The 16,634-nt window shown below is 39.3% G+C and overlaps 5 protein-coding genes across 6 annotated transcripts; 3 read left to right on the forward strand and 2 right to left on the reverse strand.

Annotated features, from left to right (window-relative positions):
* The first annotated feature begins 1,829 nt into the window (after nt 1-1,829).
* On the forward strand, nt 1,830-4,549 carry LOC124641263. The gene is made up of 2 exons (XM_047179305.1): nt 1,830-2,465; nt 3,370-4,549. The coding sequence occupies exons 1-2, from the start codon at nt 2,127-2,129 to the stop codon at nt 4,003-4,005; spliced, it is 975 nt and encodes a 324-aa protein (XP_047035261.1). The 5' UTR covers nt 1,830-2,126; the 3' UTR covers nt 4,006-4,549.
* LOC124641243 lies at nt 2,462-9,126 on the reverse strand. The gene is made up of 4 exons (XM_047179284.1): nt 8,879-9,126; nt 4,656-4,987; nt 4,146-4,458; nt 2,462-3,290 (listed from the first exon to the last, which is right to left on the reverse strand). The coding sequence occupies exons 1-4, from the start codon at nt 8,912-8,914 to the stop codon at nt 2,502-2,504; spliced, it is 1,470 nt and encodes a 489-aa protein (XP_047035240.1). The 5' UTR covers nt 8,915-9,126; the 3' UTR covers nt 2,462-2,501.
* Nucleotides 8,211-10,700, forward strand: LOC124641266. The gene is made up of 2 exons (XM_047179309.1): nt 8,211-8,895; nt 10,110-10,700. Exons 1-2 carry the CDS (start codon nt 8,506-8,508, stop codon nt 10,659-10,661), a joined length of 942 nt encoding a protein of 313 aa, XP_047035265.1. The 5' UTR covers nt 8,211-8,505; the 3' UTR covers nt 10,662-10,700.
* On the reverse strand, nt 9,187-10,945 carry LOC124641259 (putative nuclease HARBI1). The gene is made up of 2 exons (XM_047179301.1): nt 10,700-10,945; nt 9,187-10,052 (listed from the first exon to the last, which is right to left on the reverse strand). The coding sequence occupies exons 1-2, from the start codon at nt 10,943-10,945 to the stop codon at nt 9,243-9,245; spliced, it is 1,056 nt and encodes a 351-aa protein (XP_047035257.1). The 3' UTR covers nt 9,187-9,242.
* A 355-nt stretch (nt 10,946-11,300) lies between these two features.
* LOC124641264 (piggyBac transposable element-derived protein 4-like) lies at nt 11,301-15,046 on the forward strand. 2 transcript variants are annotated; one of them, XM_047179307.1, is made up of 3 exons: nt 11,301-14,387; nt 14,465-14,678; nt 14,796-15,046. In XM_047179307.1, exon 1 carries the CDS (start codon nt 12,529-12,531, stop codon nt 13,498-13,500), a length of 972 nt encoding a protein of 323 aa, XP_047035263.1. In that variant the 5' UTR covers nt 11,301-12,528; the 3' UTR covers nt 13,501-14,387; nt 14,465-14,678; nt 14,796-15,046. The 2 variants fall into 2 exon arrangements, with proteins under 2 accessions (XP_047035263.1, XP_047035262.1); XM_047179306.1 differs by having other exon boundaries at nt 11,301-14,678.
* The last annotated feature ends 1,588 nt before the right edge of the window (nt 15,047-16,634 follow it).

Here is a 16,634-nt window from a genome sequence, read left to right on the forward strand (position 1 = left end):
AGTAACATTCTATGCACGCGTCCGAGTTGGTCGCGCCGCCAAATTGGTTGCGCAACTAAACGGACACCAGGTGAGTAACTCTCTATAGAGCTGTATACATTTTGTTGGCAGCGGCGACTGGTTGCGCCGCCATGGTGTCCCGGTGAAATATAGCCCTAAGGATTTACCCCAGTACTACGGAGAACCCTAGAGTGGCTCCAATTCCGAGAAGCCTTTCACGAGTCGACGCGCATCTGTAAGTTTAGCGACACCGAAAACGTGTGGCGCTTACGTAAGTGTTTACGTGGAGAAGCGAAGGAAGCTGCATCCGCATTGTTGATGGGTAACACCTCACCTAAGGACGTCATGGACACGCTCGAACTTAGATTCGGTAGACCTGAGATCGTAATGCGCCAAGAGTCAATTCAGCTCCGATGGTTATCCCCGCTACCAGAAGCTTACCACTCTGAAATAGTCAAGTTCGCAATCATGGTAAAAAACTATGTTACAGCAGTTACAACACTGAAACAATCAGACTATTTAAGTAGCCCACAACTATCATCAATCGTCGTCTCAAAGATGCCTACCAATTTAATTAACAAGTGGGTAGAATACCTGCACGAAAGATTAAACCAAGAAACTCCAAAGTTACAGTTGCTATCAGAATTTCTATACGTCGAAGCTAAAAAAGTAGCAGAGTCCAGGGTGAGCTACATACACCACCAGAACGAATATTCACGTAAATACGAGAAAACTGACAAGAAATCTGTATTGACAGCCATGGTGGTCGACACAGCGCAGGCTAAATGCCGATTCTGTAAAAGAACTGCCGAGCACTCATTATCCGACTGCGGCAAGTTCAAGCGAGCTATGAGAAAGGACCGCTGGCGATTTGTTCGAGCGAACAAACTGTGCTTTAAATGCCTCGGCGCTCGACACTAAGATTCAGCGACGTGTTCTGCGGAGAGCTGCGACATCGAGGCCTGTGGTGGGCCACATCATCGCCTGCTACACTGGACGAAGCCGGAGACGGCGCGCCACGGATCATCCACGCCGCCGCCGCCTCCCAGCGACGCGCCGAAGCCCGAGAGCGAACTCGTCGCTTACGCAAACACACGCGCCGCGCAGTGTTCCGAAGTGTCAGTGCTAAACGTGCCAAATGCATCGCAGAGATTATCCGGGTCAAAAGTAGTGCTTAAAATAGTGCCGGTAACCGTTCACGGACCCAAAGACAGTGTCAACACGCATGCGTTGCTAGATGATGGTGCCACGGTGACCCTTATCGCCGCCGACCTTGCTGATAAGGTTGGGCTCCACGGTAAGACGGTGACAATGCGCGCATCTGGCGCATGGGACTCTGAACTGGTATGTCAAACTGCACTCACTTATTAAATGTGCCATCAGCAACAGTAACGGTGATAAATATGAGCTAAGTGCTCGCAAACTTAAAGAACTTCACTTACCCGTACAATTTGTATCAAGTGTAGAATGTTACGATTATGTACCTAATATTAATTACTCTTTGTGCTCTGATAGTAAAGTTAAGCCTGAATTGTTAATAGGGCAAGATAATTAGGATTGAATTGCGCCAATTGTTTGTAAAAAGTATAAGTCGAGCGGGCCGTTTATCACGCAAACATTATTAGGGTGGTGTGTGCATGGAGCTTTACGCCAAACTGATTTTACTGATAAGCGCGCCGAGCACGCCAACAACATCAGCAGCGTCAGCGGGCCCCGAGCGGCGGCAGCTCGCCCGCGCGCACTCAGCCCGCAAGGTAAGTCGACCGCGCGCGCCCGCCGCGAGTCACCGCCACCGGCTAGCAGCGGCGGCGACACGGGCGCGAGCGAACCTTAAGCCGTCTACACACTCGCGCGCGAACCGCGCGCGAAGGCGCGAAACACCCGCGTAACATGAGTGTAGATCCGATTCGCATATTCTTCGCGGCTTCGCGGCTCGTTCGCGCTGTGTTCCCCGAAAATTGTCGGTTTTTTGTCCCGCGACAAAGCGCTCGCAGGCGCGAAGCGCGACGTGAACGCGACAAGACTATACATTCGCGCCTCGGGCAGCTCAGTCGCTCAGTAGCAATTGACACGGATGGTTGTGTTTTAGTTTTTTTTTAGGTATATGCTACGATTTTGCTTGCAAAATGAGTAACGTGTGGAGCAATGAATTAGAACTAACATTTATAGAATGTTTTCGTGCTGAGCCGGTATTATGGGACATTAATTTGAAAGATTATAAAAATAAACTGAAAACCCATGATGCTTGGATGCGGATAAGTACGGTGATGGAAATACCAATTGATGAATTGAAAAAGAAAAAAGGTTCTCTCATGTCAAGCTATAGGAGCTACAAGGGAAAAGTTAAGAAGTCCGTTCAATCGGGAGCTGGTGCCGATGAGATATATCAGCCCATTTGGTTCGCTTATGAAGCAATGGATGCTTTTTTGGGAGATACTCTAAAGTGTAAAAAAAGTATGAATACGGTTAGTAGATAACTTTATTTTTTAATAGTTAGGTACTTAAATATTACTTAAATATTTTGTGAATTCGTTTCTTATTTCTGTGGCGTTATTTGCTGATCGCCGAGGTACTCTTCTCAAGTTACGAAAAGCGGATGTATTTTCTTGATCTGTCCTCCATGATCCAGGTTGTATAAGTACTCCATCATCATCAAACATATCAATAGATCCGGGTGGTGTATAGATATGTAAAGAAGTAGAACTTCGTCTCAAGAAGTTATGTAGTAGTATACAAGTATATGTTATAAGGCGAGCCTTTTGTGGTTGTAATGGGATTGGTTTTCTAAACACTCTAAATCTGGCCGCCAATATACCAAAAGTATTTTCTACCACTACCCGAGCTGAAGATAATCTTTTGTTGAATTCACGTTTTGCAGATCCTATGTTGTGCTGATCAGGATAGGGCTTCATTAAATGTTCTGACAGTGCAAAGGCTCCATCCCCCAAAAAAACGTAGGGCACATCAATGTTCGAACCTGGTAATGGATGCGGTGGTGGTAAATTTAAGCTGTTTGTACACATCTTGTTCCATAAAATACTATTTGTAAAAACTCCACCGTCACTTATTCTGCCTTGGCAACCAATGTCAGCAAACATGAAATTGTATTGACTATCAACTAATGCTAGTAATACTATACTGTAGGTTCTTTTATAATTATAGTATACAGAACCAGAATTGAATGGACAGTCGAGAACAATATGTTTGCCGTCAATAGATCCAACCGCTCGAGGAAACTTCCTTGCAAATCCTCTTTCAATACGCAGCCACTCTTCTGGACAAGATGGTATCTGCAAAAAACATAACATATATAAAACCTTCATGTAAAAAACAGTATTTAAGTGCCTAAATGTATGTGTGTTTTTTTAGGAACGTGGAATAAAGGAGCCTAAAGAAGTAAATCTCGAAGCTATTAAAGAGAATGTTGAAGAAATGAATGAAAATCGAAGTCAGTCTATTAACACCCAAAAAGACAGTGACCAGACAATCCACCGACGCAAAATCTCTTCAGAAGTGGTTGACGCAGGAAATGTCGTTAAAGACGCTCTTATCACCTTCAAATCCACGCTAAAAAGGAACCCATTACAGCCTATTCAGCAAGACGATGATTGCGATTTATACGGAAAACTATTAGCAAATAAGTTGCGAAAATTATCTGAAAAGAATAGATTGAAGTTGATGCACGACATTGATGGGATGTATTTACAATACCAATTTGATGACCCTTTAGTGATGACTCCATCGCCACCTCATTTTTATGAACCAAGAACAGGCACATCATCATCTACGCATTCAGAGCCTCCATTTCATTACGGGCAGGCGAATCAAAATACTTATTACCAAAATAGACAAGTAATATCAGCCCCACCTTCTAATATCATTATTCAATCGAACCGGCTAATTCGTACACCAGATTATCCTGTCCTTCATTTACCAGAGAACCAAGATGCAAACACATCTGATCATAATAATGATATAGTTCAGACAGCTTTTGACTTAAGTTAAATACCTACTGAAATTACCGAATTTTGTTTTTATTGTCTATTGAATTTTGTTATTATATTTGGTTGATTTTGCAAAGTTATATTCTAGATTCTAAGTAGTTCTGTATATGCATAATAAAAGTATTAAATTGATGTCCTTACTTTTATTTCATCCTCTAACACTTCACATAGGGCATGGCAAACTTCGGGTATAATTTTTGATATTATTTGTGGTGAAACTTTGAACAAAAAATGAAGGCTTTCAAAGTCATCTCCTGTTGCTAAGTATCTCAGTGTTATAGCGAGACGTATCTGGGCAGGAATAGCTTTTCGTAATTGGGTGTCTTGTTTTGAAATTCGTGTTGAAATTTGACTAAGCAAATATTCAAAATCATTTAATGACATCCGGGAAAACTTTTTGAATTCATCTGTAGGTTCTGCAACTAGTTCATTCAACTGCTCCTCCATGGTTGCACTGTAACAAAATACAAAGTTATCAAGTATCAGATCCCACATCACAAGATATGTTACAGCGGCGTATTACATTTTAACTGTTATTAAAACTGTAATTTTATATAGCTAAAAGTGAATATATATTTATTTCACCCATCTTGTACTACGTACTTACTATATCCTAAACTCTATGAGAAAGCATAATAAATTGGTACTTACCTGGTTCTGTTTCGGTGAATGGTGGTAATCCACCATCTCCGTTTTCTTTGCTTCTTTTGAATTGTTTGTTTTTTCTTTATGGCGTAACTATAAATTGCTAAAGCGCAAAGTAGCCCCGCAGCTGCTGTAGTGGTTTCACTGTCCATACCGACTACAAATAAACTATATTGATTAAATGCTTGGCGTGCATACGCGTCAAGTGCGCGAACTATACTGAGAGCCCGGCGCGAACCTCTGCCAGTGTGGACAGTTGGCAGTTCTTGCTCCAATTCGCGCCGCGATTCGCGTCGCGATTGGCGCCGTGATTCGCGCGCGAGTGTGTAGATGGCTTTATAATATTATTGCATGCACAAATACATCATTGCAGCAAACTAACATGTCTTTATCTATGCAGTCTGATAACGATAACGTAAACATTGATTTACACGAGTTAATCCGTCGTTCTTTTTCTTTAGATTCAATCGGTATTAATAACAATCCGCGTCAGAACTTAGAGACATTGAGAGCTATCAAAATAGTTGACGAGTCCGCCGAATTAGTCAATGGTCAATGGACGGTCAGGCTTCCGTGGAAACATGATGATTTTATTATGCCGGATTCGTATCCTGTCGCGTTAAAACGATTAAAATCGGTAGAACGAAAAATGTTAGATTCGGAATATGAAGGTAGGTGCCGCGAGCGTATGCAATATCTTTTTAACAATAATTACGTAAGAAAATTGGATGTAAAGACGAACAAACAGCCCACCATATTTGGTACTTACCCCATTTTGGAGTCGATAACCCTAATAAAAAGAAATTACGGTTAGTTTTTGATGCCGCCGCGAAATGTTGTGATTGTGATATGTCACTTAATGATTTTCTTCTTCAAGGTCCCGATTTATTGCAATCTTTGTACGGCATTATGTTTAGGTTTAGAGAGAATCCTATAGGAATAATAGGCGACATAAAGGATATATTTTTAAGAATTAAAATTCATAGTGATGACCAAAATGCCTTACGATTTTTATGAATGGAAAAGGGCAGCAGTGTTGTAGGTAAATATGCTATGACGTCACTCATTTTCGGAACAAACTGTTCCCCATTTATCGCTCAGTTTATAAATCAAAATAAAAACGCGTCGCGATATAATTCCAGCCCACACATTCACACTAAATCGGATTTGGTGGGAATGTTCTCGGATTAGATGTGGGTTGTTTATTGACCACCAGTGCTCGTTGTGGATATTGAACATCCCAACTCGGGTGAATGTGGACTCATCGGTCCAGAGAATGTTGGTGGTTGGATGTTCCATAAGCCAGCGACACAATACCATTCTGGATTCAGGGTCAGCCCTGTATAAGGCCTGTGCTCGTCGGTAGAGTAGTACGGGTGCAATCGTTCCGCTTGTAAAACTTTCCAAACATAGTACTTGCTGACTCCGAAATGTCTGGCAGCTACTCTAGTACTCCTTCGCGGGTGTCGTTCGAAGTAACGCAACACGTTTTCTTCGAGAACAGGTGAATATCGTGGGCGGCCCCGCGCTTGTGCATGCAGTGGGCTGCGAAACTGGCCGTGATCAAGCAACCGTTGTGTTGCTGCTAAAATAACTTGCAGTCCTAGCACTTGCGGGTTGATCACTCCTCGGTTCCGTAACATTATTAGATTGTTAGGCGCAGCGTACAATCTTCTTGCTTCCCTTAAATTGTCACCAGCTATTGCGTACACGCGTACCATTTGTAGGTACTCGATATTCGAGTAGCGACGGTTCCTATCACTCATCATGCAAGACGTATACCCTACTCACTCGTAGCGATCGCGAACAATACTTGATTACCGGTAGTGCGCGCACACTTCCACTTCCGGTGTTCGGACGGCAACTGAGCCACAGAGTGACCTTTAAAACCTATTTTTAAGTACAAGGCGGCATTTATCAAAGTCCACGTGGACTCTTTGAAAAGTGCCGTCGTCGTCTTTGCGGTGCCGTCGTGCCGCTCGTGGAATGAATCTCATTGGATGACAGTCCACGTGGACTGTGCTGTGTGCTGTGCTTACGATATTTTGTCTCGTAAAAAATGGAGATGGAACGATCACTCGACTCGGGAAGGTACCTACTTTCTACCGTTTGATACGTAAACATTATTAACACGTTCGTGGACAGTAACGACCACAGCCTGTCGCCTGTCGACGTATCATTTTTTACTTGGATAAAATCAGTACGCCACACGACGACCGATTTTTTAACGGCATGTTGTACTGTCACCACAGGTATAATTACGACTTTTGTACTGTCACAGCATTATTTTAAAAAAATGTCAAAAAAAAGTACTTCCACGCACACATTCTTATTTTTATACTCCCCTCCCCACTCACACTACGCCCGTGAGCGTCGTGTTTACATACGATCAGTTGAGTACTGCGCCGCTGCGGTGATCCTGCGTGTCGCTGCATGTTTTCGCGCGCAACTGTTTTTTAGAAAGTGAGTAGTTTGTTTTCAACGTAATTTTATTGTTTTTAACCCCCGACGCAAAAACGACGGGGTGTTATAAGTTTGACGTGTCTGTGTGTGTGTGTGTGTGTGTGTGTATGTGGCATCGTAGCTCCCAAACGGATGATCCGATTGTAATGCGGTTTTTTTTGTTTGAAAGGAATGTCATTCGGGAGTGTTCTTAGCTATGTTTGGTGGAAATCGGTTCAGGTCTTCAAGGTCATCAGCTCGTTTGTTAGGTGTGATAGGAATGTTACACGCTCAGTTTACTTGCAAGCATATGTGGGATCTGAAATTTGAAATACTAATGTCTTCTGGAACCACTGAGCTGGTCTGCTGTTAGGACACGAAGATAGGAGACGTAACCCTGAACTGCCGTTTAGTAAACCCATCGAGTTTGGGCTCGTTGAATTTGTCTTGACGAGTTCTCTTCATGTTTCTGATTGACGAGAACCTGATGCTGGAAATGGGATGTGGCGGATGAAACCCTGGAATACCGGAATGAAACGGATAAACTGATTTATATTTTTGCTGAAAATCTAGAATGACCAAAGGTTAATCTTTGTTGTTTCTCAATCTGTGCAATTCTCCCAGAGCTGGTTTGTCATGAGGATTGTTAAACAGCTTCTTTTGGCCGAGATCGCATATAGCGACCCCATCTTAAAATAAAAGAAATTAAATGAAAGAAGGAAAAATTAAGGAGCTCCTTCAAAAAGCATGAAATAAAATTAAATTATAAATTTAAAAAAAACCCCCGACCCAAAAAAAGCACGCAGTTATTATGACAAAAGGTTAAAAACGCTAAACCCTTTAAAAAGCAAAAAATAACTTTTAACACTACGTAAGTACCAACTAAAGCCTGTCAGACTAAACTAAATTTTGACGTGTCGGGGGACCGCTTTTTACCTTTAAAAATACTTACATAAATCAAATGATACCTACCTAATTACAACATTCGTATAAAAAAACACGTATCTAAACAAAATTGTATAAAAACTTATAAGAAGTATATGTAATGTAGTAGTATATCATTACTTCTAACGTTAGGCTAATAAATTAGAGCGGTCCCCCGACACGACAAAATTTAGTTAAAGCGGGGAATTCACTAGACGGGCATGTCCGCGGGCAAGCCTGCAGGCAAGTCCGACGGGCTTCGCTACTATCATGTCTGTGCTTTATCAGTCAGTGTAGTACTGCCGCGGGCGGTCTGGCAGACTGCCCGTTGGAAGTCCGCGCGATCTCATTTTGTCTGCACAGGCACCGACAGGTCCGAGCGTGAATGCTTAGTCCAGGCGGCCTGTGGACAGATATGACAGTGACAGCTAGCCAAACTGACGTCCGCTTATTATCGTTTCGACGAGTTATGGAGTATTTTTAATTTAAAATGAGTTTTAATGAGAATAAAATGTTCTGGGAAGAATTTATAGCTGAATACAAAACTTATCCATGTTTATGGAAGGTAAAAAGCAAGGAATTTATGAATAGTGAAATGCGTAATACCGCCTTTCAACATTTGATTGAAAAATGTAAAGAAATTTATCCCGGAGCTGATTTAGCGTATGTTAAAAAGAAAATAGAATCCCTAAGGAATTCCTACAGGCGTGAATTGCGCAAAATACGTAAATCAACTAGAACGGGTTCATCAACAGACGAGGTTTATGTACCTTCTCTTTGGTACTTCAATCTGCTTCAGTTCACTTCTGATCAAGAGGAAGCCCGAGCTGGAATATCTTCCTTAAACTCTCCGCCTGATTCTTTGACAGATGAGTCATTGGTAAGTATCGTACCGACATACCTACTTAATATTTTTAGATACATATTTAATATCTAGCTTCTGCCAGCGGTTTCACCCGCATCCCGCGGGAACCTCTGCGCGAATCCAGTTAAAAAGTAGCCTATAGCCTTCCTCGATAAATGGGCCGTCTAATACTGAAAGGATTTTTCAAATCAGACCAGTAGTTCCTGAGATTAGCGCGTTCAAGCAAACAAACAAACAAACTCTTCAGCTTTATAATATTAGTATAGATTAGTACAGATAGTTAGGTATTTCAATAAAACATAATTATTATCACAGTTGAATTTATATTATATTTATTTGAACATAATGTATAATTGTATGTATTATATAAATTGACTTTGAAACGCCACTTGACCTTCGTTATTATAATACTCTGTAAACAGTTTTCTTATAACTTTAGCTCTCTCTTCACAATTGCGTCCTCTGTTCAACAAGCCATGTAGCTGATGTGATTGCTCTTGTCGCCATTCTCCAGGAGTAACTGTGTGATTATGATTTTCGTGATCCATGCATTGAATTGTCATATAGTTAGAAGAATTGCGCCTCAAAAAATTGTGCAAAGCACAACAAGCCATTACAACATAATCAATATTATTCACGTTTTCTAGACTTATAGTGGATAGTAAAACTCGAAACCTACAAGCGGTTATGCCAAAGGCGTTTTCAACAGTTCGCCGTGCCCTGCACAAACGATAGTTAAAAATTCTTTCATTTCTCGGAGTATTAATATCTTTGCGGTATGGTTTCATTACGTGATCAGACAATTGAAACGCATCATCTCCTATAAAAACATATGGGGCAACAATTTGAGAGTTTCTAAGGATACTCGGGGGTGGTAAATTTAACAGTCCGTTTTCTAATTTGTCATAAAAATCTGTTTCCTGTATTACGCCTCCATCAGATACTCTACCGTTTGTGCCAGTGTGAATATATAAATATTCATAATTAGCATTAACAACTGCAAATAATACAATGCTGTAATAAGATTTGTAATTGAAGTAGTAAGAACCACTATGTGGAGGTTGTTTAATAGCGATGTGTTTGCCATCCATCGCTCCTAAGCAATGTTCGAAATTCCATGTATTTGCGAAACCACGCGCAACTTCCAACCAATCCTCAGTAGTTGACGGAAACTGCAACAAAGAAAGTTAAATAGTTATTGAGATAAGTACATATATCTTTATTTTCAGATGACTGAGCCTCCTAGTCCCAGTAATTCATCGGATGCGCCATCTCAAAAGTCAACATCCACCGTAAGAAATAAAAAAGAAACTACAACCCTTGCTCAAAAAAAAGCTAAATTTTTAGATATCGCCAGCAACGAACTCCAAAACCGTTATACGAGTAAAGAGCAAGCGTTTGGGGACAGCGTAGCCCATGATCTCGAGAAAATGGAAGAGCTACAAGGCATCATCGCGAAAAAATTGATTTCCGAAATTTTATTTAATGGAAGAATGGGCCTTTTAAATGTCGGTTCATCGATAACTGTTCAACCCGTAGTTCAACCTCAAAATATATCGTCGTATTCAGGCCCACAACCCGTTCCAAGATTCCAACCAACTGCTATGCAGCCACCAAATATAATTACGTTGTATCCACGAAATCGTCAACCATATGTAAACCAAGGAGAATTATCTGAGCAAGTGTCTGTTCCTAACTTAAATATAATTGATGATGTTACAATAAATGATATTGATAATTTAAATAAATATCTCAAATTCAATAATAATAATAATTGTTAAGTTTTACTCTACGTATTTTATAATAATAAATAACTTACCTTAATGAAGTCATCTTTTAATGCCATAAATAATTCCTTACAGGTTTCCGGTATAATTTTACCTAGTAGTTGTGGCGATATAGCACACGTGAATTTCATATCTGCATAAGTTCTGCCTGTAGCTAAATATCTCAGCGTAGCAATTAATCTTTCTCTTGCAGTCACTGACTGTCTCATCCTCGTATTTTGTTTTGTAATTTTGGGTTCGATAAGTTGTAGTAAAAATTCAAATGACGCTATATCCATCCGTAAGTAGTTGTATAGATCTGCTGGTTCTTCAATTTCAATTTCATTGAGCAAATTGATATGGCTGTACTTATTTGCAACACAACTAATAGCGAAGCCGTTCTAAAACAAACTGAAGAGTCTGTGAAGTGTATTGCGTCGAAAGGCATGCCCGGACAGACTGCCCGCGGACATGCCCGTCTAGTGAATTCCCCGCTTTAGTCTGACATGCTTTAGTTGGTACTTACGTAGTGTTAAAAGTTATTTTTTGCTTTTTATAGGGTTTAGCGTTTTTAACCTTTTGTCATAATAATTGCGTGCTTTTTTTGGGTCGGGGGTTTTTTTAAATTTATAATTTAATTTTATATACATACTAAATATACTAATTCAAGTCTAGTTGCTTATGTCAATAACGTATTTATGTTGCTATTGTTTGTTGTGAACACGATTTTGTTGTACTAAATTTGTAACGGATATTTTTGCAGATGGCGTCTCGAGACTCGTTCGAAAAAGAACAAAAACGACTCCAAGACCTATTTGATGCAGCTTCTACCCCTGAATCGAGTCAAGACCCATTTGCTGATGATGGTGACTATGGATCTGATGATGAGTACTTACCATCCCGTGTTGAATCCACGAGTTCAGAGGACGAAACTCAAGCCTCAAAATCAAGACGCATACGACAGGTTACAGCTACTACATCATCTGGTGAGTCAATATCCTCTTTGTCTAGTGATGCAGATGATGATGCTGACAAATCATCATATAATATTGACTCGACCCTCGACGGAAATGGTGAAAATATTGAAGTCACACGAAATACTGATTGCCCTGTAGACCTAATACAAGAACCTGTCCCAGTGATAACTGATCTGCCTTTGAATGACGAAGAATACCCTAACCTGTCACCACTAGACCCCTCTGATCAGCTAAACTCTGTCAGTGTTGGTCCTAGAAGATCAAACAATCAGAGAGGAATTATGGTCTCAGACGATAACTGATATACCCGATTTTCATTTTGATAACCTTCAATGTGGTATACCCGTGAATGTTGATAGCATGAACCAAGTAATTGACTTTTTCCATCTTGCATTCCCACAAAGTGCCATCGAATATCTGGTAAACTGTACTAATAATTATGGAAACGCTCTATGCAACACGAATAGGCCTCATACCAGATATAGCCGCAAAATAGTATATCGTGAGACCACCTGTGAAGAAATGATGAAATTTCTTGGGATTACGCTTCTCAAAGGTCACATTAAATGTCCTAAACAAAGAAGTATCTTCATTATCGGATGTACTGTATTATCATCCCATATTTAGCTTTATAATGTCAGGACGACGATATGAGCAAATTTTACGCTGCATCTGTGCATCGGAATTAGATGCAAAAGGAGAAAATAAGATTGCAAAGTTCATTGATATGTTGACACTAAACTTTCGTAAAATTTACAATGCTGGTGAAGAGCTGTCGCTGGATGAGTCGCTTCTTCTGTTTCGAGGTCGATTGAGTTTTCCAGTACATCAAGTCGAAAAAAGCTCGCTACGGCATCAAATTCTATGAGCTCACTACTGACGATGGTTATGTGCTAAATGTAAAGATGTATTCGGGAAAGGAAGCGACAACATCAAATACAGGCGAATCTGAATCTAAGACAGAAAAACTTGTCATGAGGTTAATGCTTCCATACTTGCTACGTGGACATCATCTTTTCATGGACAATTTCTATAATTCTGTGAAATTATCACAGAAATTGCTTGACTTGAAAACTCATTCTACCGGTACCTTGCGTTCAAATCGTGAAGAAAATCCTAAGAATATTGCAAATAAAAAGGTGAAGAAAGGTGAGCACGTGTGGGCACGCAAGGGCAAGGTGTATGTTTCAAAGTGGAAGGACAAACGTCCAGTCTTGATGATTACCACTAAGGTACATCCCTCTCTTGTGGAAGTGAGAAACAGATATCGCAAGACCAAATTGAAACCTGCAGAAGTTGATCTTTATAACCGACATATGTCCGGTGTAGATAGGTCCGATCAAATGGTATCCTACTACTCATGCCCTCGGACAACGATAAGGTGGTATAAAAAGGTGCTGTTTCACTTCTTGGATATTGCAGTTTGGAATGCATACTTCTTATTCAAAAAATATAAGAAAAACAATGCCAACTCATATAATTACGTAAACTACCGAGAAGAATTGATTAAGGTAATGATTGGGATCAGTAATCTGAAAATAAAAGGAAGAGACATAATCAATAAAAACACTATTCATGATAACAGGCGTTTCCGACCCAGTACTTCATCTGCTCCTCAACCGGAAAATAGTTCTGTAACTGAAAATTTAATGAGTGGCCACTGGCCAGAGCAAGTACCATCTCGACCTGGAACAACGAAAAAGTTTGCCTTCCTAAAGTGCAAAGTTTGTAATAAAAACAAAATTCGTAAAGAAACGAGCTATCGCTGTAAAGGGTGTCCAGATAAACCTCCATTATGCCCATCTTGCTTCGAAAGGACATTGCCACCCGTTGGGCCCCTTATTTGTGATAGAGTGTCAAGAATATTTTATTATTAAAAATCAAGTCCTAATTTTATAAAACTAACTATTTTTTTTCAGAATTTCTTGTACCCTAGCATTGAAAAACATAATTAATATTTATTTTATTGAATCTAAGCTAGTTCCGCCATTAAAACTTAACGTGAATGTTGCCAGGTAGACGACAGACTATCTCATTTAAATGAACGAGGTGATCGATTGAAAATATCGATATAATATATAGCATTTTTCTCTTATATCAAAATGTACAAGTATATATATTAAGTATGCACTCGTAAATAGTAAACAAGAAAAGAAGAAAGAAAAACTGTTTATAACTGTTGCACAAACAATAAAATATCAACACTAACAAAAGTCACCACTGAACTATATCTATAAAACGGTTACACCTAACACCATACATGGAATACAACAATAACACAATAATTAGTAAATGATATTATTTATAACAAATCGATTTAGAAAATCGATTAACAAAATATTTAACATGGTAACATCTACTCGGAACGCGAGTCTATCTGTCAAATCAATACGTCATTCAAATTGTTTTCGTGCCGGTTGTTATGCGTAGAGTTGAATTTATTCCTCCGTATTTGCTTCTGATAGTTACAATTTGCGTAAAAACTGTCGAGCTAATCGTTTTCGTGCCTCCAGTGGTTTTTTTTAGATATTGGACTCTTTTCTTAATGATAAGTGAGCACATTGACTCGTGAGCATTGGACTCTTGTTTTTAGTGATATTGTTGTTTTACTCCGGAAAAATATCTGCACCTGGTAGAAGTCGAGTAAACTACTCTTTGTCTCGCCAGTGTGTTAATTTCTCTTTACGTATAGGGCCTAATCTTCGTAGACGTTAAATTGAAGAAATAGATGAACCAATGCTTATCCTTCTAAACACCTACATTGGTAAGTTTGTTTTATTATGTTTGTGGATTTCACACGTCTCTAAACTACCTTACATTTTATTTTGTCATTTTTTCCAGATATCTTCTGATGATATCCTGTGTGTGAAATGTTTTGTATTATTACAAAACCAGACAGCATCTAACTCAAATCTGTCACTTGTATCCCCTGCTCGTGGACACCTAAACATATGCTACGCATGTGGCTTGTCAACAGCAAGTCGCAAAACTCATAGAGTCAGTCAAGATAGTTCCTCAAAGGAATGTTATACTAAGATGGACACCAGTACATCACGTAAGTGTTTATTCTTATTTATTTAAACTTAATGTATGAATGCATATGTATGTGTGTGTTGAACTAATTAAATATTAATGAATATCAAGTATCTAAATATAATATTTTTGTTATTAGGTGTTGCATTTGGAACGAGTTTGTGTTCCTTGTTGGGCGGCTGCATCAAGACAAGTCCGGAGGCAACCCGTTGCTGGCAGTAGCCAACACACTGTGGAGTCTGCACCGGAGACTGGTATCATGGATGGAAACATAATTACAGATATGATGATTCCTGTACCACCACCACTGCCACCGCTTTAATGATATAAGCGCTCCAGCACAATTTCTAGACAACATATTCCTTGAAGAATAAATGTCTATTATTTTAATTGGTTGTGTTTTTTCTTATTAAACATCTGTATAGCATTTACTATATTTTAAACTCCTTTATAATTAAGCCCTTTCTAAAATAAACTACAACTAATCATAGATGGCACAGCGATCTTACTAAGTAGCAGGGCAGTGATTTTACTATGTCGCTTGCAGGAGATGCTGTCATATATGTCATACATACTCGTATATACTAGGTACCTACCAGTTTGCCAACAATCTTGGGGTCGGCTTTTAGTCTAACCGATGCAGCTGAATACAGTATTGCTCAAAGAGTGATTGCCCATCTGACCTCCATACCCGATACACTGGGTTATAACATGTTACCTCCTGGTAAGTGGTTGTCACACTTGCTGGATTCTAGCTACTCATAACAAGTATAAATAATGCACCCAGAATCAGCAGTTTAAATGTAAGTACTATAGTTCGGCCATTCAGAGAATGCGTTCCTGACACGTCGCGATTGAACTGACGACGTAACTTTGCAATGGCGTTGCAGTTACGATAAAAATATTTTTGCTGGTTGTTTACCGTTTTAACAATTGAGGAGCATTAAAACAACATTATTATATCAATAATCAATGAATGTTATTACGTCGTCAGTTCAATCGCGACGTGTCAGGAACGCATTCTCTGAATGGCCGAACTATAGCAGCCACCCAGCTGAAGTTGGTAATGGATGGTCACCCAAGTGCAATCTGACCAAGTAGCTTAACTTAAGATATCTCCTTGTGGTTGTTGTAACGTAGCCACATGCTCCTCCAACCAATTTAGCCCTAAGTATATTTATTTCTACTGGTGCCAGCAAAACCTACTTCCGCTGACTGCAAGATAAACAGTTTAACATATTATTTAGCAAGAAAAGATGATATCTGATGTTTTTATTTCATTTGGGAATCAATATTAATACTAAAAATATTTTATTGTTTAAACGCAAATTGTTTTTGAAAAAATATTGTCTATATAATAACCTCAATTCTTCATCAGAAAAAAATCAATAATTCTCGGAAACTAGGGTAAAAAATTATAAATTGTTTTCAGGGTCTGAAAAGGTAATTGTCGTTCTTCAAAATAAAGTTAAAACCACCATGCACGCAATTTTTTTCTGGGGGCCCAAATCTCCTAACAAAACGGGCATTCTCCTTTACCATGAAAGTATAAGTACTGATGAATAATGATTTCAGAATATTTTTTATTCATTATAATCTTATTGTTAGATGGATATGTAAGTTGTTTAGATTATAACAATAAAACTGATTTCAATGTAACTGGTTTTGATATCCAGGTCCTTCCGTACGAATTGTAAGACTGATATTATAATTATAATAATGTTAATTTTAAAAAGATTTGTTTTGCGTTTAGTTTATTTTCAGTTTGCCATTATAATAATTACATAGAAGTAATAGGAAGTGATTATGTTGTTTCCTAAATAAAACTACGTTTTGATTAATTAAATCTTCTTTTTTTTACCTTCCTATCATACACAACACTGACGCCTGAAGGCGTAAGTGCACCACGCATGCTATTTTACACGCTTTTTATTAGCTTCACCTGTATGTTTGTAGGTTTGTAACCGACTTCTTTGGG

This window comes from Helicoverpa zea, chromosome 22 (genome assembly GCF_022581195.2).
Source record: "Helicoverpa zea isolate HzStark_Cry1AcR chromosome 22, ilHelZeax1.1, whole genome shotgun sequence".
Classification (NCBI taxonomy): domain Eukaryota; kingdom Metazoa; phylum Arthropoda; class Insecta; order Lepidoptera; family Noctuidae; genus Helicoverpa; species Helicoverpa zea.